The sequence below is a fragment of the Aethalodelphis obliquidens genome, unplaced genomic scaffold (genome assembly GCF_003676395.1).
Source record: "Aethalodelphis obliquidens isolate GAN/ISIS:26980383/991018 unplaced genomic scaffold, ASM367639v1 scaffold24, whole genome shotgun sequence".
Classification (NCBI taxonomy): domain Eukaryota; kingdom Metazoa; phylum Chordata; class Mammalia; order Artiodactyla; family Delphinidae; genus Aethalodelphis; species Aethalodelphis obliquidens.
The window spans coordinates 22,320,249-22,347,895 of record NW_020837968.1 but is presented as its reverse complement, the minus strand read 5'-3'; the positions used below and the strand labels follow the sequence as shown (position 1 = coordinate 22,347,895).

Below are 27,647 nucleotides of genomic sequence, written 5' to 3'. Positions count from 1 at the left end.
AGGGCTTTATCTTGTTGCGGCAAGCAGAGGCCACTCTTCATTGTGGTGCATGGGCCTCTCACTATTGCAGCCTATCTTGTTGCGGAGCACAGGCTCCAGACGCGCAGGCTCAGTAGTTGTGGCTCACGGGCCTAGTTGTTCCACGGCATGTAGGATCTTCCCAGACCAGGGCCCGAACCCGTGTCCCCTGCATTGGCAGGCAGATTCTCAACCACTGTGCCACCAGGGAAGGCCCCAGAATGATTTTCATCTTCTTAAATTTTTAAGACTTAAAAATTATTTTATGACCTCACATGTGATCTATCACTGGTAAGGGTAATTTTATAGGCAAATACAGAACAATATAACACTGTAATGGTGGTGCATGAATCACTTTTAACCCTAATATAAAAGTTAAAAGACAAAAATTTGTTAGTAGATGCATAACACACAAAAAAGTAAGCTCTGACTACACGAACACAAAGGGGGCAGGTAGTAAAAGTGTAATTTATTTATGTGATTGAAGTTGCTATCAACTTAAAATAGTTTTAACTGTAAGATATTTTACATAAGCCTCAAGTTACAAAAAACTAGTATATAGTTTCTATCAGATATATTATTACAAAAGATGAGAAAAAATCAAAGAAAAGCACTACAAAAATCATCAAATAACAAGGAAAACAGCAATAGGGAAAGAGAAGAATAACACAACTGCAAGTCAGACCAAAAAATTAACAAAATGGCAATATGAAGACCTTATTTATCAATAAGTACTTAAATTCAAATGGATTAAACCCCCAATCAAAAGGCATAGAACGACTGAATGGATTTTTTTAAAAACATCCAGCAATATGCTGTCAACATGCAACTCCCTTTACATTTAAAGACACACATAGGAGAAAAGTGAAGGGATGAAAATAGATTCCATGCAAATTGTGAGAGAGCTTTACTCTCCTCTGGGTGGTGAGATTATTTTCTTCTCTATTTATTCAACACATATTTATAAATGCTGGTTTGGGAGGCAGAGCCTCGAGGCAGTAGTTCAGTTTTGGACATACTGGTTTGAAGTGCTTGTAAGTCAAGTAAGAGAGAAACACTCCCTGAAAAGGGGAAATTAGTCTAATGTTTCAAATGCTGCTGAAAAATCAATTAGGAAACTAAAAGATATTTATTAAATTTAGCAGCATGTATAAACATATATTGATGTTACAACTAGAATACTTTTCTAAAAAGTATTAGAAGTTGGGCACTAGATAGTGAAATCTGCTAATGATAATTAATAGTAATAAAATAAATAGGCATATTCCTTTTAGAAATCATTTTGCTCAATTCATATGAAGAATTATTAAAGTGTTCATAACTTTTGATCCAGTAATCACATTTTCAGGAATCTAATCAAAGGAAATAGTGCTAATGTAGAAAAGACTGTATCTGATAATGTCCGTGGCAATAATATTTACAAAAGTGAAAAAGTAAAGCTACCTAAATGTCCAATAGGGGAGTGTTAAGTAAGTAATGATAACTCACTCAATGGAATATTATGCTGTCATTTAACATGGAATATTATGCTATCATTTAAAATGTCATTTTAAATGATATATAGACTTCAGGCTATATAACATGAATACATAACAGTAACCTACATTTGGTAAATCCTAAGAAAATATCCTAAATATGTTCTTTATACTTTTGATGATTTCTTTGTGGTAATTTTTTTCTATATTTATAAAACCATCTTTAATGACCATGAATTACCCTATTAATGGAGAAACATATGTTCTTAAGCTTGTTGGCATAATTATCTTAACTTTATCTTAGTCTATCCTTTTTTCTATCATCTTGCTGTATAGGTTGCTTGTTGTATTTTATTTCCATCTTATTCTTTGCTACATTAAGAATGCTCCATTTAGTCTTTTCCTTTGCAGGTATATGAAGGATAGTTGTATTTAAAATTCTGAATAGTGAATAAGATTTTTAGAAACAAAATTTAACTGATCTATTATTTATCAAGTATTTACCAGGCAAATCTATTTTTCTCTATCAAAATCATTAAACTTGTATTCTTCAAGGAAGCCTTCCCTGACCACCATTACTACTCTCAAAATATAGGTTAAATCCTCCTATTAGGCAATCCCACAGTCCCAATAAATACACACTTACTGGTAATCATTACAGCAATCTCAAATTTTCCTTTGTGGGTGGTTGACATATTTCTAGGAAATTAAACAGGAGCATTATTGGAGGACTCTAGACTGGCCCTCATTATCTGATTTTTTTATTCTAGGGATTCCCCATAATGAAACTGTTGCCTCTATTCTAAAAAGACTTTATTAGGAATAATTCCAGTCAATTCAACATCCCCTTAAATCTCATGAGAAAAACAGGGAGCATGTCAGATCTATCTTTATACTAATATAATTTATCCTAGAGCCTCCACATATATTTGAAATATACCTTGAAGTGTATGTTGTTTTGAAGTCAAGCTCATATAGAAATAATTCCAACAGATCAGTTTTAGAAACTCCATTTTGTATTACATTGACATTAAAACTAAGGGTATTGAGGACATTCAAGATGGCAGAGGAGTAGACGTGGAGCTCACCTTCCTCCCCACAAATACATCAGAAATACATCTACATGTGGAACAACTCCTACAGAACACCGACTGAACACTGGCAGAAAACCTCAGACTTCCTAAAAGCCATGTGGCTGAGAGGGTCTTGGTGTTTCAGCTGGGTGTCAGGGCTGAGCCTCTGAGGTGGAAGAGCCAAGTTCAGGACATTGGACCACCAGAGACCTCCCAGCACCATGTAATATCAATCAGCAAGAGTGCTCCCAGACATCTGCGTCTCAACGCTAAGACCCAGCTCCACTCAAAGACCAGCAGGCTCCAGTGCTGGACACCCCATGACAAACAACTAGCAAGACAAGAACACAACCCCACCCATTAGGAGAGAGGCTGCCTAAAACCATAATAAATTTACAGACGCCCCAATACGCACCACTGGACGTGATACTGCCCACCAGAAAGACAAGATCCAGCCTCCTCCACCAAAATACAGGCACCAGTCGCCTCCACCAGGAAGTCTGCACAGCCCACGGAACCAACCTTACCCACTGGGGGCAGACACCAAAAACAAAGGGTACTACAAACCTACAGCCTGCGAAAAGGGGACCCCACACACAGTAAGTTAAGCAAAATGAGAAAACAGATAAATATGCAGCAGATGAAGGAGCAAGGTAAAAACCCACCAGACCAAACAAATGAAGAGGAAATAGGCAGTCTACCTGAAAAAAAATTCAGAGTAGAGATAGTAAAGATGATCGAAAAATTGGAAATAGAATGGAGAAAATACAAGAAACGTTTAACAAAGACCTAGAAGAACTACAGAGCAAACAATGATGAACAACAACAATAAATGAAATTAAAAATTCTCTAGAAGGAATCAATAGCAGAATAACTGAGGCAGAAGAACGGATAAGTGATCTGGAAGATAAAATAGTAGAAATAACTACCAGAGAGCAGAATAAAGAAAAAAGAATGAAAAGAATTGAGGACAGTCTCACAGACATCTTGGATAACATTAAACACAACAACATTCGAATTATAGGGGTCCCAGAAGAAGAAAACAAGAAACAGTCTGAGCAAATATTAAAAGAGATTATAGTTGAAAACTTCCCTAACATGGGAAAGTAAATAGTCAACCAAGTCCAGGAAGCGCAGAGAGTCCCATACAGGATAAATCCAAGGAGAGACATGCCAAGACACATATTAATCAAACTATCAAAAATTAAATACAAAGTATTACAAGCAGCAATGGAAAAGCAACAAATAACATACAAGGGAATCCCCTAAGGTTAACAGCTGATCTTTCAACAGAAGCTCTGAAAACCAGAAGGGAGTAGCAGGACATATTTAAAGTGATGAAAGGGAAACCCTTCAACCAAGATTACTCTACCCAGCAAGGATCTCATTCAGATTCGATGGAGAAATCAAAAGCTTTACAGACAAGCAAAAGCTAAGAGAATTCATCACCACCAAACCAGCTTTACAAAAAATGCTAAAGGAACTTCCCTAGGCAGGAAACAGAAGAGAAGTAAAAGATCTACAATAACAAACCCAAAACAATTAAGAAAATGGTAATAGGAACACACATATTGATATCTACCTTAAATGTAATGTAATGGCTGAAATGATACAAAAACAAGACCCGTATATATGCTGTCTACAAGAGACCCACTTCAGACCTAGAAACACATACAGACTGAAAGTGAGGGAATGGAAAAAGATATTCCATGCAAATGGAAATCAAAAGAAAGCTGCAGTAGCAACACTCATATCAGACAAAGTACACTTTAAAATAAAGACTATTACAAGAGACAAAGAAGGACACTAGATAATGATCAAGGGGTCAGTCCAAGAAGAAGATATAACAATTCCTGCAGCAATGAGGTGCTCCAACATAGGAGCACCTCAATACATAAGGCAAATGCTAGCAGCCATAAAGGAGGAAATCGACAGTAACACAATAATAGTAGTGGACTTTAACACCCCAATTTCACCAATGGACAGATCAACCAAAATGAAAATAAATAAGGAAACACAAGCTTTAAATGATACATTAAACAAGATGGACTTAATTGATATTTATAGGACATTCCATCCAAAAACAACAGAATACACTTTCTTCTCAAGTACTCATGGAACATCCTCCATGATAGATCATATCTTCGGTCACAAATCAAGCCTCAGTTACTTTAGGAAAATTGAAATAGTATCAAGTATCTTTTTAGACCACAACACTATGAGACCACATATCACAGGAAAAATACTGTAATAAATACAAACACATGGAGGCTAAATAATATGCTATTAAATGACCAAGATATCACTGAAGAAATCAAAGAGGAAATCAAAAAATACCTAGAAACAAATGGCAATGAAAAATGATGACCCAAAACCTATGGAATGCAGCAAAAGCAATTCTACGGGGGAAGTTTATAGTAATACATTCCTATCTCAAGATACAAGAGAAATAAACAACCTAACCTTACACCTAAAGCACTTAGAGAAAGGAGAACAAAAAAACAAAGTTAGCAGAAGGAAAGAAATCATAAAGATCAGGTCAGAAATAAATGAAAAAGAAATGAAGGAAATAATAGCAAAGATCAATAAAATTAAAGCTGGTTCTTTGAGAAGCTAAACAAAATTGGTAAACCATTAGCCAGACTCATCAAGAAAAAAAAGGAGAAGATTCAAATCAACAGAATTAGAAATGAAAAAGAAGAAGTAGCAACTGACACTGGAGAAATACAAAGGATCATGAGAGATTACTACAAGCAACTATATGCCAATGAAATGGACAGCCTGAAAGAAATGGACACATTCTTAGAAAAGCATAACCTTCCGAAACTGAACCAGGAAGAAATAGAAAATATAAACAGACCAATCACAAGCACTGAAATTGGAACTGTGATTAAAAATCTTCCAACAAACAAAAGCCCAGGACCAGATGGATTCACAGGTGAATTCTATCAAACATTTAGAGAAGAGCTAACACCTATCCTTCTCAAACTCTTCCAAAATATAGCAGAGGGAGGAACACTCCGAAACTCATTCTATGAGGCCACCATCACCCTGATATCATAACCAGACAAAGATGTCCCAAAAAAAGAAAACTACAGGCCAATATTACTAATGAAAATAGATGCAAAACCCTCAACAAAATACTAGCAAACAGAATCCAACAGCACATTAAAAGGATCATACACCATGATCAAATGGGGTTTATTCCAGGAATGCAAGTATTCTTTAATATACACAAAATGTGATAAATCATATTAACAAACTGAAGGAGAAAAGCCATATGATCATCTCAATAGATGCAGAAAAAGCTTTTGTTGAAATTCAACAACGATTTATGATAAAAACTCTCCAGAAAGTCGCCGTAAAGGGAACTTACCTCAACATAATAAAGGCCATATATTACAAACCCACAGCCAACATCGTTCTCAATGGTGAAAAACTGAAACCATTTCCACTAAGATCAGGAAGAAGACAAGGTTGCCCACTCTCACCCCTATTATTCAACATAGTTTTGGAAGTTTTAGCCACAGCAATCAGAGAAGAAAAAGAAATAAAAGGAATCCAAATCAGAAAAGAAGTAAAACTGTCAGTGTTTGCAGATGACATGATACTATACATAGAGAATCTTAAGATGTACCAGACAACTCTAGAGCTAATCAATGAATTTGGTAAAGTAGCAGGATACAAAATTAATGCACAGAAATCTCTTGCATTCCTATACACTAATGATGAAAATCTGAAACAGAAATTAAGGAAACACTCCCAGTTACCATTGCAACAAAAAGAATAATATACCTAGAAGGACACCTACCTAAGGAGACAAAAGACCTGTATGCAGAAAAGTATAAGACACTGATGAAAGAAATTAAATATGATACATAAGGCACTGGTGAAAGAAATTAAATATGATACAAACAGATGGAGAGATATACCATGTTCTTGGATTGGAAGAATCAATACTGTGAAAATGACTCTACTACCCAAAACAATATACAGATTCATTGCAACCCCCATCAAATTACGTATGGCATTTTTCACAGAGCTAGAACAAAAAATTTCACAATTTGTATGGAAACACAAAAGACCCGCAATAGCCAAAACAGTCTTGAGAAATAAAAATGGAGCTAGAGGAATCTGGCTCCCTGACTTCAGACTATACTACAAAGCTACAGTAATCAAGACAGTATGGTACTGGCACAAAAAGAGAAATATAGATCAATGGAACAGAATAGAAAGCCCAGAGATAAACCCATGCACATATGGTCACCTTATCTTTGATAAAGGAGGCAAGAATATAGAATGGAGCAAAGAATGCTTGGAATTCTGGACAGCTACATGTAAAAGAATGAAATTGGAACACTCCCTATCACCATACACAAAAATAAACTCAAAATGGATTGAAAACCTAAATATAAGGCCAGACACTATTAAACTCTTAGTGGAAAACATAGGCAGAACACTCTATGACATTAATCACAGCAAGATCCTGTTTGACCCACCTCCTAGAAAAATGGAAATAAAAATAAACAAATGGGACCTAATGAATCTTAAAAGCTTTTGCACAGCAAGAGAAACCATAAACAAGATGAAAAGACAGACCTCATAATGGGAGAAAATATTTGCAAATGAAGCAACTGACAAAGGATTAATCTCCAAAATATACAAGCAGCTCATGCTGCTCAATTTTAAAAAAACCAAAAACCCAATCCAAAAATGGGCAGAAGACACAAATAGACATTTCTCCAAAGAAGATATACAGATTGCCAACAAACACTTGAAAGGATGTTCAACACCACTAATCATTAGAGAAATTCAAATCAAAACTGCAATGAGGTATCACCTCACACCAGTCAGAATGGCCATCATCAAAAAATCTAGAAACAATAAATGGTGGAGAGAGTGTGGAGAAAAGGGAACCCTCTTGCACTGTTGGTGGGAATGTAAATTGATACAGCCACTATGGAGGACCGTGTGGAGGTTCCTTAAAAATCTAAAAATATAACTACCATATGACTCAGCAATCCCACTTCTGGGCATATAACCTGAGAAAACCATAATTCAAAAAAAGTCATGTACCACAATGTTCATTGTAGCACTATTTGCAATAACCAGGACATGGAAGCAACCTAAGTGTCCGTTGACAGATGAATGGATAAAGAAGACGTGGCACACACATACAACGGAATATTACTCAGCCATAAAAAGAAATGAAATTGAGTTATTTGTAGTGAGGTGGATGGACCTAGACTCTGTCATACAAAGTAAAGTAAGTCAGAAAGAGAAAAACAGATACCATATGCTAACACATATATATGGAATGTAAAAGAAAAGAAAATGTTCTGATGAACGTATTGGCTGGACAGGAATAAAGATGCAGACGTAGAGAATGGACTTGAGGACATGGGGAGGGGGACGTGTAAGCTGGGCGAAGTGAGAGAGTAGCATTGACATATATACACTACCAACTGTAAAATAGATAGCTAGTGGGAAGCAGCTGCATAGCACACGGAGATCAGCTCGGTGCTTTGTGACCATCTAGAGGGGTAGGAAAGGGAGTGCAGGAGGGAGACGCAAGAGAGAGGGTATATGAGGATGTATGCATACATATAGCTGATTCACTTTGTTATACAGCAGCAACTAACACAACAATGTAAAGCAGTTATACTCCAATAAAGATGTTAAAAGAAAATAAATAAATAAAATTTAAAAACTAAGTGTATTTATTTAAGAGCCTCCATAATATCAGTTTATTCAGGATTCTGATTGTGCATAGTGTTTTCAACATGTTGGAAATTATGACATTTATCATTCATAAGGTTCTAATAGGGAGGAGGCTATATAGTAGGGAAAAAACCAAAGCTGAATCTTGAAAATGTGGTAAATTTATAAATATAAACAATGTCTTAACTAAAATAATAAATTCAGTATATCATGATGTAATTTCCGAATAATTTTGGCTCTGAAAAGATTAAAAAGAGGAATTTTTTTTCTTTTGCAGAATTCCATAATACTTAGCAAACAGCTGGCCACTTTGGGACAGAAGCCTGCCATATATACAGTTCTGAGGAGAAAAGTTTATTTTCCACATAGAAAAATGAAGAATGGGTATTTAATTTTTAAATTTCAGATATAAAATTTATGTTTAAAATTAAGTAAAATAATTATCAGAGACCTCAAGAAATTTAAAAACTCTAGTGGAATTTCATGGAATATCTTATATGTAATTTCCAAGTAGCTTCTTTGAACACGTTAAAATTGTGATAATCAGAAATAGTTACCAACTCAGAAAATACCAGTCACACTCCAATAGTTTCACAATTTGTATTAATAGCTAAAGGTCAATGCAAGAGTCTCATTCAGGATAGTGGCAAATCCTAGCAATATCTCAAAATGTTTCCTGCTGGTTCTTTAAAGTGAGCCACAGTGATATGACTGATATCACGATCATTACCACCATCAGTGCACAGGTTTACGTGCTGTCACACACCCCTGAGAAGTAAAATCTGTTACTGTTAAAGTTAGTAGGTGATCATGGGGTTTAGACAAACATTTTTTAAAAATTTATTTTATTGAAGTATAGTTGATTTACAACGTTGTGCTAATTTCTACATAGAGCAAAGTGATTCAGTTATACATATACATATATACATTCTTTTTTATATCCTTTTCCATTATGATTTATCACAGGATATTGAATATAGTTCCCTGTGCTACACAGCAGGACCTTGTTTTTTATCCATCATATATATAATAGTTTGCATATGCTAATCCCAATCTCCCAATCCATCCCTCCCCCACTCCCCCTCTCCCTTGGCAACCACAAGTCTGTTCTCTGTCTGTAAGTCTGTTTCTGTTTTGTAGATAAGTTCATTTGTGTCATATTTTAGATTCCACATATAAGTGATATCATATGGTATTTGTCTTTCTCTTTCTGATTTCCTTCACTTAGTATGATAATCTCTAAGTCCATCCATGTAGCTGCAAATGGCATTGTTTCATTCTTTTTTATGGCTGTGTAATATTTTATTGTTTATAAATACCACATCTTCTTATCCATTCATCTGTCAATGGACACTTAGGTTGTTTCTGTGTCTTGGCTATTATAAATAGTGCTGCAATGAACATTGGGGTGCATGAATCTTTTCAAATTATAGTTTTGTCCAGATATATGCCCAGTAGTAGGATTGCAGTGTCATATGGAAACTCTATTTTTAGTTTTCTGAGGAACCTCCATACTGTTCTCCATAGTGGCTGCACCAATTTACATTCCCACCAACAGTGCAGGAAGGTTCCCTTTTCTCCACACCCTCTCCAGCATTTATTATTTGTAGACTTTTTAATGATGGCCATTCTGACTGGTGTGAGGTGGTACCTCATTATAGTTTTGATTTGCATTTCTCTAATGATTAGTGATGATGAGCATCTTTACATGGGCCTGTTGGCCATCTGTATATCTTCCTTGGAGAAGATCTTCTGACCATTTTTCAATTGCTTTTTTTTTTTTTTTGGTATTGAGTTATATGAGCTGTTTGTATATTTTGCACATTGATCCCTTGTAAGTCACATCATTTGCAAATATTTTCTCCCAGTCCGTATGTGGTCTTTTCATTTTGTTTATGGTTTCCTTTACTATACAAAAGCTTGTAAGTTTGATTAGGTCCCATTTGTTTATTTTTGCTTTTATTTCTGTTACCTTGGGAAACTAACCTAAGAAAACATTGGTACAATTTATGTCAGAGAATGTTTTGCCTATGTTCTCATCTAAGAGTTTTATGGTGTTATATCTTATATTTAAGTCTTCAAGCCATTTTGAGTTTATTTTTATGTATGGTGTGAGTATTTGTTTTAATTTCATTGATTTACATACGGCTAGACAGGCTTTCTTAATCTATTGAGCACCTAGGCACAGGGCAAGGTGCTTATAACTAAAAGATACAATACTTGCAGTCATTGACATTATAGTTTAGTGGGGGAGACAAGTAAACAAATAGATGCTATGATAGAAGTGAGCCCAGGGTGAAGTGAAATATATAGATGGTACAGAAACTAAGGCTTCGAGGGTGCACTAACTAAGCCTCAGGGAGGACGTTCCTAAAGAGGTGACATCTGCACTATTGAAAAGAAATAAAAGTGAGCCAATTGGAGGAAGCTTTCAAAGAGCAGGGCAACACGTAAGAGGGCCTTCAAACAGAGACCTAAGAAAGCAGATGCATTCTAGGAGATGCAAAGAAGTTCAATTCATGGTTAAAGTAGAGGGTGCCATTTAGAGAGATAAAATATTAATCTGGAGCTGAAATTCCTGCTGATCTTATAAAACTTTGGGTGTTAGGGAGGGAGGAGAAGCAGTTGCTATAAAACCAAGCCAAAGGCCTTGTCTCATTTAGCAGGCAGGTAGGAAGGTTATTGGTACCATTTGTTTCTTCTCTATTTTTAACAGCTTTATTGAGATATAATTCATATACTACACAATTCACCCTTTTAAAGTGTACAATTCAATGATTTTCAGGATATTCACAGAGTTGTGCAACCACTATCTAATTCTAGAACATCTTTATCAACCCAAAAAGAAACCCCATTCCCTCCTCCCCCAGCCCTTAACACTGCTAATCTATTTTCTGTCTCTGTGGTTTGCTTATTCTGGATTGTTTCATATCAAGAGGATCATACAATATATGTTGTTTTGTGACTGGCTTCTTTCTGTTAGCATAATGTTTTTAAGGTTCATCCATGTTGTAGCATATAGCAGTACAGTTGACCCTTGAACAACAAGGGTTTAAACTACACAGGTCCACTTATACACAGATCTTTTTTTTCAATACATATGTACTACAGTACTACACAATCTACAGTTGGTTGAATCCACGGATGTGGAACTAAGTGTATGGAGAGCCAACTGTAAAGTTATACACAGACTTTTGACTGTTGGAGGAGGTGGGTGGTAGGGGAGGCAGCACCCTGACCCCTGCATTGTGCAAAGGCCAAATGTATTTCATTTCTTTTTATTGCCAAGTAATACTCCATTTTATAGGTATACCAACATTTCATTTATTCATTCTTTAGTTTCTGAACATTTCAGTTGCTTCCGCTTTGGGTCTATTATGAATAGTGCTGCTATGAACATTTATATACAAGTTTTGTGTGGTCATTTTTCATTTCTCTTGCATATATACCTAAGAGTTAAATTTCTGGATCATATGGTATCTAATTTCACTTCTTTGTGGTCAGAGAAAATACTTTATATGATTTCAATCCTTTTAAATATATTGAGGTTTATTTTATGGCCTTACATGTGGTCTGTCCTGGAGAACTTTCCATGTACACTTATGAAGAATTTTTAGTTTTCTGTTGTTGGGTGGAGTGTTCTATAGACGTCTGTTAGGTCTAGCTGGCTTATAGTGTTATTCATGTCTTCTGTTTCCTTGTTGATCTTCTGCTTGTTGTTTTACCCATTATTGAAAGTGGTATATCAAAGTCTACAACTATTATTGTTGAATTATTTCTTTCTCCCTTTTTTCTGTCAGGTTTTGCATCACGTATTTTATGTCTCTGTTGTCAGATGAATACATTTATAATCGTTATACTTCCCTGATGGACAGACCATTCAACATTATAAAATGTCCCTCTTTATTTTTGGAACTTTTAATTTTGTTTTAAAATGTATTTTGTCTGATATTAGTATATCCACTCCTTTGCATGATATATTTTTCTCATCCTTTTTTTCCCAACCTATTTGTATTTTAGAATCTAAAATGCATCTCCTATAGACAGCATATAGTTGTATCTTCTTTTGTTACCTAGTCTCTGACATTTCACTGGTCTGCTTAGTCCTCTCACATTTAAGGTTATTACTGACATAGTTGGATTTATGTCTGTCATCTTCTTTTCATTTAATATATTTCTTATGTCTTTTTTTCATGTATTCCTCCTCTACTGTTTTCTTTAGTATTATTTTCAGTGTGTAACAATTTAATTACATTAATTTTTTTCACTATATTGTTTGAAATATTTTCTTAGTTTTTCATCTAGGGCAGGCTATATATATATATATATATATATATATATATATATATATATATATATAAAATCAGAATCTAATTCAGATTTATGCTAACTTAATTCCAGTGAGATATAGGAAAGCATTCCTATTTCCTTCCCCAACTGGCCTTGTTTGCCACTATTGTTATGCATATTATTATATCTATATATGCTATAAACCCAATGACACATTGTTATAACTATTAGCTTGAGTAATTTTATACCTTTTAAAGAAGCTGGGGGAAGAAAGGAGAGCCAGTATACATGTATAGAACTTGTATTAACTTCCTTATTTACCATATCTGGTTTTCTTCATTTGTTCCTATGGATTTGAGTTATCATCTGTTGTCATTTCCTTTCTCCAATATAGCTGTGTTCCCATCCCTCTCTATAATCTTATTATTACCAAATATATTATATTTTTATGTTATAAGCCCAGCAATACAATTAAACACATGTTGCTTTATAAAATTGCTTTTAAAATCAGTTAAGAGAAAAACGGAGAAACATACATTTATACTTTTTTTTTTTTTTGGCTGTGTTGTGTCTTCATTGCTGTGCATGGCTTTCTGTAGTTGCGGCGAGTGGGGGCTACTGTTTGTTGCAGTGTGCGGGCTTCTCATCATGGTGGCTTCTCATTGCAGAGCACGGGCTCTAGGTGCATGGGCTTCAGTAGTTGTGGTGCATGGGCTCAGCAGTTGTGGCTCGTGGTCTCTAGAGCGCAGGCTCAGTAGTTATGGTGCACAGACTTAGTTGCTCTGCAGCATGTGGGATCTTCCCAGACCAGGGCTGGAACCCATGTCTTCTGTACTGACAGGCGGATTCTCAACCACTGTGCCACCAGGGAAGCCCCATTTATACTCTTTTATAATTGTATAATTACCTTTACCATTGTTTTTTGTGTTTTTTTAAATGTGGATTTGAATTACTGTGTGCTGTGTCTTGCTTTCAACCTGAAGAACTTCCTTTAGTATTTCTTATAACGCAGATTTTCTATGACAAGTTCTCTACTTTTTGTGTATCTGGAAAAGTCTTACTTTCTACTTCATTTTTGAAAAATAGTTTTGCTGGATATAGAATTTCTGTTGAGTATTTTTCTCTCCACACTTTAAATATGTGATTCCACTGCCTCTGCCCTCCATTATTTCTTATAAGACGTCAGCTTTTAATTTGGTGTGTGTGTGTGTGTGTGTGTGTGTTGGGTGAGGGGGTGTTCCTTCTTTGTAATGTGTTGATTTTCTCCTGCTGTTTTTGAGATTTTCCTTTACTTTGGCTTTCAACATTTTTGCTATGGTGTTAAGTGTGTGGATCTCTTTGTATTGATCCTGCCTGGAGTTTTTTGAGCTCCTTAAATATATAGATTGATTTTCATAAAATTTGGGAAGTTTTCAGCTATTGTTCAAATTTTTCCCTCATTTTTTTCTCTCCTTTTCTTCTGACACTCCAGCTACATATATGTTGATGCAGTTAATGATGTCACACATTTCACTGAGGTTCTACACATTTTTCTTTACTTTTTTTCCCTCTCTTTCTTCTTTGGATTGCATAATCTCAATCATCCTACAAGTTCAGTAGTTCTTTCTTCTGACATTTCAAATCTACTATTTAGTCCCTCTAGTGGATTGTTATTTTTTGTTTCCTTGCTTATTTGTTTAGTGATTGACTGGACTATTTTAGTGAAGTTTATTTCCCCCACAATATGAAGCCTCTGAGGTCATCCCTCAAAAGGCACAGTCTTGGGCATGCACATGACCAACCTTGTTGTTTTATATTTAAAAATATTACCCAGTAAACTCATTCCTTCAAAAACTAAATTACAAAGAAAAAAAAAGAGAGAGTTGGTGGAGGAACATATAAATTAAAAGATATTTAACTTAAATACTGTCTGGATATTTAGATATTCAGGAACTACTGTTAAAATATTATGTGATGACTGTCATGTCACTTGTTTTTTAGAAAGTTTTTTTCTTTTAAAGATATATAAAATTGAAATGGTAATAAAATTAATCTCCTTCTTCAAGACATCAAGCCCAGATGGTTTTGTAAGCAAATTCTCCTAAGGCTATTGGCATAAAATAATAATCTCTATATTATTCAAACTATATAACATATGTTTAAGAATATGGAAATCTTTTCAATTCATTATGTAAGGCTAGCATAGTTCAAATATAAAAAATTGGGCAGACAGAGCTCAAGAATGTTAATTTTTCTTTTAATATAGATGCATTGTTACTATATTAAAATCAACACCACTTTATTTTTCAGCATGACTTTAAAACTTCTAGAGTGTGGTTACATATGCAAAGATGTTTCAACATTAGGAAATTAATGTAATTTACTATAGTAATAGATTAAAGGGAAAAAATGACATAATTGTTTACAATAGGTATGAAAAGAGTTTTTGATAAAATCTAACATGCATTTTTGACTTTATAAACAGTTAATAAGTTGGAATTAGGAGAAAATTTGCTTAACTTAAAACAAATATACATATCAGAGACTAAGTTAATTGATAAAACATGAATTATTCTCATTACATCATGAAAAATAAAAGCATACCTATTTTTACTTGTTCTCCCACATTGTATTTATAATCCCAACAAATGTAATATGACCAAAGGAAGAAGGGTAATAAGAAGAAAAATGTAATAGAGTGAGCAGGAGGAGGAAGGGAAGGAAGAAGATTTCTGAAGAGGAGAGGAGGAAGTGAAGAAGAAGATGGAGAAGGAGATTAGGTTTGGGGAGAACATAGGGAAATATTGGGAGTGTGAATTGGTAAAACAGGTAAGTTGAAAAATATAGACTTGTTTAAAATATTTTGGAGGAAGATTGCTGCAGAATGTATATTTTAAATAAATGTAACCTATGACTTAACATTCCCACTTCTAAGAATTTTTTCTATAGAAATACTAGCATGAGTATGTAAAGCATTTGTATATGTATGTTTATTTAAGAATACTTTGTGGTGAATTGTACCAAATATTTAAAGAAGACTTACTACCAATCCTTTTCAAACTCTTCCAAAAAATAGAAGAAGAGGGAAATCTTCCAAACTCATTTTTCAAGGCTAAAATTACCCTGATACCAAAAACCAGAAAAGATCACTAAAAGAAAAGAAAACGTCAGGCCAATACCTGATGAATATAAACGTAAAAATTCTCAAGAAAACCAAATTTAACAATACCTTTAAAGGCTCATACACCATGATCAAGTGGGATTCATTTCAGGGATGCAAGGATGTTTCAACACACACAAATCAATCAGTGTAATACACCAGATTAACAAAATGCAGGATAAAAATCATAGTTTATTTCAATAGATACAGAAAGATCATTTGGCAAATTTTATCATCAATTCATGACAAAAACTCTCAAGAAAGTGAGTATAGAGGGAACATACATAATAAAGGTGAGTATAATAAAGGCCATATATGACGAGTCCACAGTAAACCTTATAATCAATGACGAAAAGCTGGAAACTTTTTCTCTAAGGTCAGGAACAAGACAAGGAGGCCCTCTCTCACCACTTACATTCAACATAGAACTAGGAGTCCTAGCCAGAGCAATTAGGCAAAAAATAGAATAAAAGGCACCTAAATTGGAAAGGAAGAAGTAAAACTGTCTCTTTTTATAGATGACATGATCTTATGTATACAAAACCCTAAAGACTCCTCCAAAAACTATGAGAACTAATTTAGAAATTCAGTAGATTGCAGGGTACAAAATCTATATACAAAAACCCGTTGTATTTCTATACACTAACAATGAACTATCAGAAAGAGAAACTCAGAAAACAATCCCATTTACAATTTCATCAAAAGAATAAAATACATAGGATTAAATTTAACCAAAGTGGTAAAAGATCTGTACACTGAAAACTATGAGACATTGATGAAAAAAAAATCAAAGACATAAATAAATGGAAATACATTACATGCTCATATAGATAACTAATATTGTTTAAATGTCCATACCATCCAAAGTAATCTACAGATTCAATGCAATCCCTGTCAAGATTCCATTGGCAATTTTTACAGAAATAGAACAAACAATTCTAAAATTTGTATGGAACTGCAAAAGACCTCAAATAACCAAATAATCTTGAGAAATAAGAACAAAACTGGAAGCATCACACTACCTGACATTACACTGTATTACAAAGATGTAGTAATCAAAAAAGTGTGGTATGTGCATAAAAACACATAGGTTAATGGTACAGAATCAAGAGCCCCGAAATAAACCCATGTATACATGGTCAGTTAATTGATGACAAAGAACCCAAAATATACAATGGAGAAATGATAGTCTCTTCAATAAATTGTGTTGGGAAACTGCAACATGCAAAAGAATAAACCTGGAAACTTATTCTACATCATACACAAAAATGAACCTGAAATGAGATTAAAGACTTAAATGTGTGACCTGAAACCATAAAACTCGTAGAAGAACACATAGATGGTAAGCTCCTTGACATCAGTCTTGGCACTGATATTTTGGATCTGACACCAAAAGCCAATTCAACAAATAAAAAGGCAACCTATCGAATGGGAGCAATTAATTGCAAATCATGTATCTGATTGGGGTTAATATCCAAAATATATTAAGAACTCATGCAACTCAATAGCAACAACACCACCAAAATCGGATATAAAGCAGAGGAACTAAATGGTCATTTTCCCAAAGAAGACATATAAGTGGCCAACAAATATCTGAAAATGTGCCTGACATCACTAATCACAAGGGAAATGCAAATCAAAACCACAATGAAATATCACTTCATACCTGTTAGAGTGATCATCATCAAAAAGACAAGAGTTAACAAGTGTTGGCAAGGATGTGGAGAATAGAGAACTCTTGTGCTCTGTTGGTGGGAATGTAAATTGGTACAGCCTTATGGAAAACAGTATGGAGCTTTCTCAAAAAATTAAAAATAGAACTACCATATGATCAAGCAATCCCACTTCTGGGTATATCTCTAAAGGAAAGGAACACAGGATAATGAGATATATGCATTCCTATGTCTATATCAGCATTGTTCACAGTAGACTATCTCTATATTATGGGATATTATTCAGCCATGATAAAGAAGAAAATCCTGCCATTTGGCAACATGGATGGACTTTGAGGGCATTATGCTAAGTGAAATAAGCCAGAAAAAGACAAGAGATACTTCATGGTATTAGTTATATGTGGAATCTGAAAAAAAAAGTCAAACTCAGAGAAACAGTGGTCACTAGGGCTTGGGGGTGAGGGAAATAGGGAGAGGTTGGTAAGAAATGTATGAACTTTCTGTTATAAGATGAGTAAAGTCTGAGGCTCTAATGAAAAATGTGGTGACTGTAGTTGATACACTGTATACTTGAAAGTTGCTAAGAGAGTAGAACTTAAATGTTCTCACCAAAAAACAAAGAAAGAAAGATAAATGTGTGAGATGATGGATGTTAATTAACCAGATTGAGTGGGAGGGAATCCTTTCACATTATGTATGTATATCAAGTGATGTACACTTTAAATATCTTACAGTTTTATTTGTCAATTATAGCTGAGCAAAGCTGAAATTTTAGAATATTTTGCAAAGAAAAAACAAAAGTTGAAATAACTTAAAAACTTATCAGGTGGGAAATCTATTCTGCTGTAAGAAGTTAAGTTTTTGCCTAGCTTTATACTGCTATAAGTCACATTATCCTACTTACAAATATGTTTTTCATGGAGAAATATATTTTCAAACATTTCCTTCTTAAGCTATGTTCCTTATATTAAGAATATTTGCATAGATATTTTTATCCAGTTGGGTTAATTAGAGCTAAATTAATAATAACATAGTGAATTAATTATCACCAACATCAGTGGGTAAAAATCAGTCTCCTAAGATAGACATAATGAGCTAACTCAAATTTCCACTATATTCTAATAAATGTATAGTCTCAAGTTTATATTCCAATATCCATAGAACTATTAAATAAAATTTTGAACATCACACAAAAGCTCTTTCCCATTTTTAGGAAGCAAACCTATTCAGAAATTCAACTTTATTATCAAATATTGTCAGGACAAGATGATGGAGTAGTAAGATGCTGCCTGGTTATGCCTCCTCCCATGGATATGCCAAAATTACAACTACATATAGAGAGACTATCTCTGAGAACAACCTGAAGACTAGCAGAAAAGATATTCCACAACTAAAGATAAAAAGGAAAAACCACATTGAGATGGGTAGGAGTGGCCAAGACAGTCTAACTGCGACTCATACTGCTGGCATTGCCACCCAATGGCAGGAGGGATATCATAGCCTTGGAAGTCATCCCCTGAGGAGTGAGGGCTCGGCCCCACATCAGGCTCCCCAGCCTGGGTGACCTGCACTGGGAAGATGATTTCCCATAATATCTGGCTTTGAAAACCAGTGGTCTTTATGTCTAGGAGGGCCAGACAGCTGTAAGAAACCAAAAATCTGCTGTTAAATGGTGCATGCAAATATTCACTCCCTCCAAGTCCCAGCACAGGGGCAGCAGTCTGAAAAGCACCTGGGTCATATGTGAAGGAGATGTATTGACTAATTTAGGGCATATGCCTCAGGGTCAGAGATCTGTTGGAACTTTCTCTGGGTACCGAGGAGCTGGTGAGCATCAGATTTGTTGTTGTTTGTTTATGGCTCGCCCTCTACCTAGCTGTCCCAGTGCTGGCAGGCACCATATCTGACTCTCCCTATTTAAACTATTAATACTGATTGCCCTGTTCTGGGTTCACCTGTGGACCTGATACAGTCGGTGCTACTCCAAAGTGATCCCCCCACCCCACCAGACCCAGCAGTCACCCTCAGCTGTCACTAGAGTCCTCCAAATGCCCCCCCTTACCGCCAGACCCAGCCAGCAGCACAGCCCTTCCAAAGCGGCCTCCCAATACACCAGTTCCAGTGGGTAGCATCCACTAGCACCAGAGCCCCTTCAAAGTGGCCCCCTGCCCCACCACACCTGGCAGCCACCCTCAGTTGGTACTGGAACCTCTCCTAAATGGCCTTCCCACCCCACCAGTTCCAGTGGATGCCTCCAACAAGCACCAAATCCCCTCAAAAGCACTTTCCCTACCAGTCCTATTGGGCACCCTCAGCTGCCACTGGCATCCCCTCAAAGTGATCCCTGCCTCAGAGGCAAGCCTTGCATAGTAGGGCACTTGCAACAGTTGCAACCAGAACTCATAGCCCACTGTACAGAGGCCAGCCCTGAACACTAGCGTGCCTGAGGCAAGCATGGTCTTGCCATGAGAGGAGGACATACAGCTTACACAAGGAACACTCCTGGAGTACCTGGCTGTGGCTACCAGGGGGTACCACACTACTGGACCACACAGGACACCTCCTACATAAAGCCACTCTTTTAATACTGGGGAAAGTAGCTAATCTACCTAATACACAGAAACAAACACAAAGAGTTAGGCAAAATGAGACAAAAGAATATGTTCCAAATGAAAGAATTAGAAAAAAACTCAAAAAAAACAAAAAGAAGTAAATGAAACGGATTAGCAACCATCCAGATAAAGAGTTCAAAGTAATGGTCATAAAAATACTCACCAAACTCAAGAGTGAAATGGAGGAACACAGTGAGAACTACAACAAAGAGATAGAATATATTTTAAAAGGAATCAAAGCTAAAGAATACAATAACCAAAATAAAAAATACACTAGAGGGAACCAATAGCAGATTAGATGATACAGAAAAATGGATCTGGAAGACAGGCTAGTGGAAATTACCCAATCAATACAGCAAAAAAGACCAGAAAACTACGAGAGCTCATCAATGAATTCAGTAAAGTTGCAGGATGCAAAATTAATACACAGCAATCTGTTGCATTTATATACACTAACAACAAATTTCAGTAAGAGAGATTAAGGAAACAATCCCATTTACCATCGCATCAAAAACAATAAAATACCTAGGAATAAACCTACCTAAAGAGGCAAAAGACCTGTACTCCGAAAACTATAAGATGTTGATGAAAGAAATTAAAGATGACACAAACAAATGGAAAGATATACCGTGTTCTTGGATTGGAAGAATCAATACTGTTAAAATGACTATACTACCCAAGGCAATCTACAGATTCAGTGCAATCTCTATCAAATTACCAATGGCATTTTTTACAGAACTAAAACAAAGAATTTTAAAATTTGTATGGAAACACAAAAGACCTCAAAAAGCCAAAGCAATCTTGAAAAAGAAAAATGGAGCTGGTGGAATCAGGCTCCCTGACCTTAGACTATACTACAAAGCTACAATCATCAAAACAGTATTGTACTGGCACAAAAACAGACATATAGATCAATGGAAAAGTATAGAAAGCCCAGAAATAAACCCATGCACCTATGGTCAATTAATCTACAACAAAGGAGGCAAGAATATACAATGGAGAAGAAACCATCTCTTCAACAAGTGGAGCTGTGAAAACTGGACAGCTACAAGTAAAAGAATGAAATTAGAACATTCTCTAACACCATACACAAAAATACTCAAAATGGAGTAAAGGCCTAAACATAAGACTGGATGCTATAAAACTCCTAGAGGAAAACATAGGCAGAACACTCTTTGACATAAATCACAGCAATATTTTGGGGGGTCCATCTCCCAGAGAAATGGAAATAAAAGCAAAAATAAACAAATGGGACCTAATGAAACTTAAAAGCTTTTGCACAGCAAAGGAAACCATAAACAAAATGAAAGGACAACCTACTGAATGGGAGAAAATGATGCAACTGAAAAGAGATTTATTTCCAAAATATACAAGCAGCTCATACAACTCAATAACAAAGCAAATAAGCAAACAAAAACAACCCAATCAATAAATGGGCAGAAGATCTAGATAGACATTTCTCCAAAGAAGACATAAGGATGGCCAACAAGCACATGAAAAGATGCTCAACCTTGCTAATTATTAGAGAAATGCAAATCAAAACTACAATGAGTTATCACTTCACTCCACTAAGAGTGACCATCATCAAAAAGTCTACAAATAATAAATGCTGTAGAGGGTGTGGAGAAAAAGGAACCCTCCTACACTGTTGGTAGGAATATAAATTGGTATAGCCACTATGGAGAACAGTATGGAAGTTCCTTAAAAATCTAAAAATAGAGAGTATGATCCTGCAATCCCACTATTGAGTATACATCTGGAGAAAACTATAATTTGAAAGGGTACATGTACCTCAATGTTCATAGCAGCACTATTTACAATAACCAAGACATGGAAGCAACCTATATGTTCATCTACAGGTGAATGGATAAAGAAGATGTGACATATATATACAATGGAATTTTACTTGGCCTTAAAAAATAATGAAGTAATGCCATTTGCAGCAACATGGATGGACCTAGAGATTATCATATTAACTGAAGTAAGATCAACAGAGAAAGAAAAATATAATATGATATCACTTATGTGTGGGATTTTTTTTAAAGATACGAATGAACTTATTTACAAAATAGACTCACAGACTTAGAAAACAAATTTATGGTTACCAAAGGGGAAGGGGGCAGGGGGAGATAAATTAGGAAGTTGGGATTAACATATACGCACTACTATTATATAAAATACATAACCTACAAGGACCTATTGTATAACACCAGGAACTATATTCAATATTTTGTAATAATAATATATATATATATATCTCCTTTTTCAGATTCTTTTGTGCTGAACAGATTCACTGTGCTGTACACCTAAAACTAACACACACAATAATGTGAATTAACTATACTTCAATTAAAAATTTTAAAAATAAATTAATTAAAATTTGAAAAAAAAAACAGAAAAAGACAAAAGAAAGCCCAAAAATGAGGATAATTTAAGGGACTAGAGGGGCAACCAGTTGTAGTTATCTTTGCATTTTAGGGGTCTCAGAAGAAAAAGAAAGGAAAAAAATGCAGCAAACTTATTTGAAGAAATAATGGCTGAAAATTATCCTAACCTGGTGAAGGAAACAAGCATCCAAGCCCAGGAATGACAGAATCCCAAACAAGATAAACACAAAATGGTCCACACCAAGACACATTATAATTAAAATGCCAAGAGTGAAATATGAAGAGAGAATCTTAAATGCAGTAAGAGAAAAGCAAATACTTACATGCACGGAAATCCCCATAAGAATATCAGCTAACTTTTCAGCAGAAACTTTACAGGCCAGAAGGGAGTGGCACAACATGTTCAAAGTACTGAAAGGAAAAAACGTCCAACCAAGAATACCCTATCTGACAAGATTATCATTCAGTATTGAATGAGAGCTAAAGAGTTTTCCAGACAAGCAAAAGCTAAAGGAGTTAATCACAACTAAACTAACCTTTCAAGAAATGTTAAAAGGACTTCTTTAAACAGAAAAAAAAAAAAACCATAAGAAGAAATACGAAAATTATGAAAGAAAAAAATATCACTGGTAAAGACAAGACTATGGTAAAGGTAATAGATCAACCAACTATAAAGCCAGTATGAAGGTTAAAAGACAAAACTAATAAAATCATGTATAGCTACAATAATTAGTTAAGGAATACACAAAACAAAAAGATGGTGTAAAAAACAAAACTTTGAGAGGGGGAGTAAAAATATAGTGCCTTTAGAACATGCTCAAACACTTTAGAGCATGCATCACTTTAAAATAGACTGCTATGTACATAGGTTGTTATATAAGAACCTCATGGTATGGACTTCCCTGGTGGCGCCGTGGTTAAGAATCCACCTGCCAATGCAGGGGATATGGGTTCAAGCCCTGGTCCGGAAAGATCCCACATGCCGCAGAGCAACTAAGCCCCTGTGCCACAACTACTGAGCCTGTGCTCTAGAGCCCAAGCCACAACTACTGAAGCCCACACACCTAGAGCCCATGCTCCACAACGAGAGAAGCCACCACAATGAGAAGCCCATGCACTGCAATGAAGAGTAGCCCCTGCTCGCTGGGACTAGAGAAAGCCCACGTGCAGAAATGAAGACCCAATGCAGCCAAAAATAAAATATTAAATAAATTAGTTAATTAAGAAAAATAGAACCTCATGGTAACCACAAACCAAAAACCAATAATAGAGCCACAAAAAATAAAGAGAAAGGAATACAGCTATTGTACTAAAGAAAGTCATTAAAATACAAGGAAAGAGAATAGGAGAAGAAGAAAGGAACAGAGAACAACAAAAATAACCAGAAAACAATTAACAAAATTGCATAAGTACATATCTATCAATAATTACTTTAAACGGAAATGGACTAAATGCTCCAATCAAAAGACATGGAGTGACTGAACGGATTTAAAAGCAAGATCCATATATATGCTGCCTACAAGAGACTCACTTCAGATCTAAAGAAACACACACAGACTGAAAGTGAAGGGATGGAAAAACATACAGGCATACTTTGTTTTATTGTGCTTTACTTTATTGCACTTTGCAGATATTGTGTTTTTTACAAATTGAAGGCTTTTGGCAACTCTGCATCTGTCAAGATCAGTACCATTTTTTCCAACAGTATTTGCTCACTTTGTGTCTCTGTGTCACATTTTGGTAATTCTTGCAATATTTCAAACTTTTAATTATTATTTATATTATTATTTAGCTGATTATATTTAATGTAATATTATTATATAAATTATTGTGGTTTTTGATCAGTGATCTGTGATGTTACTATTGCAAAATGATTACAACTAGCTGAAGACTCAGATATTGGTTTGTAATTTTTACCAATAATGTATTTTTAATTAAGATATGTACATTGTTCTTTTAGAAAATGATATTGCACACTCAATAAACTATAGTAAGTGTACACATAACATTTCTATGCATTGGGAAATGAAAAAATTCGTATGATTTGCTTTATTGCAATATATGCTTTATCACAATGGTCTGGAACTGAACCTGTAATATCTCCAAGGAATACTTGTATTCCACGCAAACAGAAGCAAAAAGATAGCTGGGGGTAACAATATTTATATCGGACAAAATAAACTTTAACACAGGCTGTAATAAGAGACAAAGAAGAACATAATTAATGGTAAGGGGATCAATCCAAGAAGAATATATAACACTTGTAAATATATATGCACCCAACATAGGAACACCTAAATACATAAAGCAAATATTAACAGACAGAACAGAAGAAATTCACAGTAATACAAAAACAGTAGGGTTCTTTAAACACCACTTATATTAATGGATGGATTATCTAGACAGAAAACCAATAAGGAAACACTGACATAAAAAGGGAAACCTCCTGCACTGTTGGTGGGAATGTAAATTGATACAGCCACTATGGAGAACAGTATGGATTTTCCTTAAAAAACTAAAGATAGAGTTACCATATGACCCAGCAATCCCGCTACTGGGCATATACCCTTAGAAAACCGTAATTCAAAAAGAGACATGTACTACAGTGTTCACTGAAGCACTATTTACAATAACCAGGACAGAGAAGCAGCCTAAATGTCCCTCAACAGATGACTGGATAAAGAAGATGTGGCACATATATACATTGGAATATTACTCAGCCATAAAAAGGAACGAAATTGAGTTATTTGTAGTGAGGTGGATGGACCTAGAGTCTGTCATACAGAGTGAAGTAAGTCAGAAAGAGAAAAATAAATACTGTATGCTAATGCATATATATGGAATTTTAAAAAGCAGTACTGATGAACCTAGTGGCAGGGCAGGAACAAAGACGCAGATGTACAGAATGGACTTGAGGGCACGAGGGGGAAGGGGAAGCTGGGATGAAGTGAAAGAGTAGAATTGACATATATACACTACCAAATGTAAAACGGATGGCTAGTGGGAAGATGCTGGATAGCACAAGGAGATCAACTCCAGGCTTTGTGAGGACCTAGAGGGATGGGATAGGAAGGGTGGGAGGGAGGCTCAAGAGGGAGAGGATATGGGGTATATGTATACATATAGCTGATTCACTTTGTTATACAGCAGAAACTAACACAACACTGTAAAGCATTTATACTCCAATAAAGATGTTGAAAAAATGACACATTAAATCAGGCTACCTTACGAGATGCATCCAAAGCATTCCACCCAAAAACATCAGAATACACATTCTTTCAAGTACACATGGAATATTCTCCAGGATAGATTACATGTAATGACACAAAAGAAGTCTCAATACATTGAAAAAGATTGAAATCATATCAAGCATCTTTTCCAGTCACAATGGTATGAGACTAGAAATCACCTACAATAAGAAACTAGAAAAAACACAAGCACATGGAGTCTAAACAACCATTGGGTCATTGAAGATATCAAAGAAAATAAACCAATACCTTGAGACAAATAAAAGTGGAAATACAACATTCTAAAGTCTATGGGGTGAGGCTTCCCTGGTGGCGCATTTGTTAAGAATCCACCTACCAATGCAGGGGACACAGGTTCGAGCCCTGGTCTGGGAAGATCCCACATGCCACGGAGCAACTAAGCCCGTGTGCCACAACTACTGAAGCCTGTGTGCCTAGAGCCCATGCTCCACAACAAGAGAAGCCACCACAATGAGAAGCCTGCACACTGCAACGAAGAGTAGCCCCCACTTGCCACAATAGAGAAAGCCCATGCTCAGCAATGAAGACCCAACGCAGCCAAAAATAAAATAAATAAATTTATTTAAAAAAAAAAAGTCTATGGGACGCAGCAAAGGCAGTTCTAAAAGGCAAGTTTACAGCAATAAAGGTCTACATCAGGAAAGAAGAAAAATTACCAACAAACAACCTAAACTTACACCTAAAGGAACTAGAAAAAGAAGAACAAACAAAGCCCAAAGTTAGTAGAAGGAAAGAAATAGTGACAACCAGAGTGTGGAAACAAATAAAACAGAGACAAAAAAGGAAGGAAGGAGGGAAGAAAGGGTCAATGAAATGAGTTGGTTCTTTGAAAGGATAAGCAAAGTTGATAAAACGTTAGCCAGACACATCAAGAAAAAAGAGAGTTGGCCTAGATAAATAAACTCAGAAATAAAAGAGAAGCTACAACTGACACCACAGAGATACAAAATATTATAAGGAATGACTATGAAAAATTATATGCCAACAAATAGGACAACCTGGAAGAAATGGATAAATTCCTAAAAACATACAATCTTCTAAGACTGAATCAGGAAGAAATAGAAAATCTGCATAGACCAATCACTAGTAATGAAATTGAATCAGTAATCAAAAAATTCTAACAAACAAAAGTCCAGGACTAGACGGCTTTACAGGTGAATTCTACCGAACATTTAATGAAGACTTAATAACTTCTCAAACTATTCAAAAAAAAAAAAAAAATTGAGCAGGAACTAATTCAATGAAGCCAGCATCAACTTGATACTAAAACCAGACCTAGACATTACAAACAAGAATATTACAAGTCAATATCACTAGTGAACACAGATGCAAAATTACTCAACAAAATATTAGCAAACCAACTTCAACAATTCATTAAAAGGATCATACACCATAATCAACTGAGATTTATCCTGGGAAAACAAGGGTGATTCAATATCCACAAATCAATGAGATATGCCACATTAATGAAATGAAGGATAAAATCATGTGATCACCTCAATAGATGCAGAAGAGAACTTTTCACAAATTCCATTTATGATAAAGACTCTGAACAAAGTGGGTATAAAAGAAACATACCTGAACATAATAAAGACCACATATGACAAACCCACAGCTAATATCATACTCGGTGAAATGCTGAAAGCATTTCCCTAAGATCAGAAACAACACAAGGATGCCCACTCTCTCCACTTTCACCAACATAATATTAAAAGTCTTATCCACAGCAATCAGACATTAAAAATAAATAAAATTAATCCATATTGGAAAGGAAAAAGTAAAACTGTTTGCAGATGACATGGTATTATATATATTAAAAATCCTATAGATCCCACTAAAATACTATTAGAACTAAAAAATAAATTCAGTAAAGATGCAGGAAACAAAATTAGCATATAGAAAGCTGTTGCATTTCTATACACTAGTAACAAAATTATTAGAAAGAGAAATAAGTGAAGGGAACTAAGAGGTACAAACCTGTAATTATAAA

General features: G+C 35.2%; 1 protein-coding gene across 1 annotated transcript in view; it reads left to right on the top strand.

Annotated features, from left to right (window-relative positions):
- Positions 1-27,647, top strand: part of CATSPERE (catsper channel auxiliary subunit epsilon) — a 243,606-nt gene that overhangs the window by 67,083 nt on the left and 148,876 nt on the right. Inside the window, exon 8 of the mRNA XM_027122413.1 lies at positions 8,565-8,671. Coding sequence (XP_026978214.1) covers positions 8,565-8,671 — 107 coding nt within the window. The remainder of the gene's footprint in view (positions 1-8,564; positions 8,672-27,647) is intronic.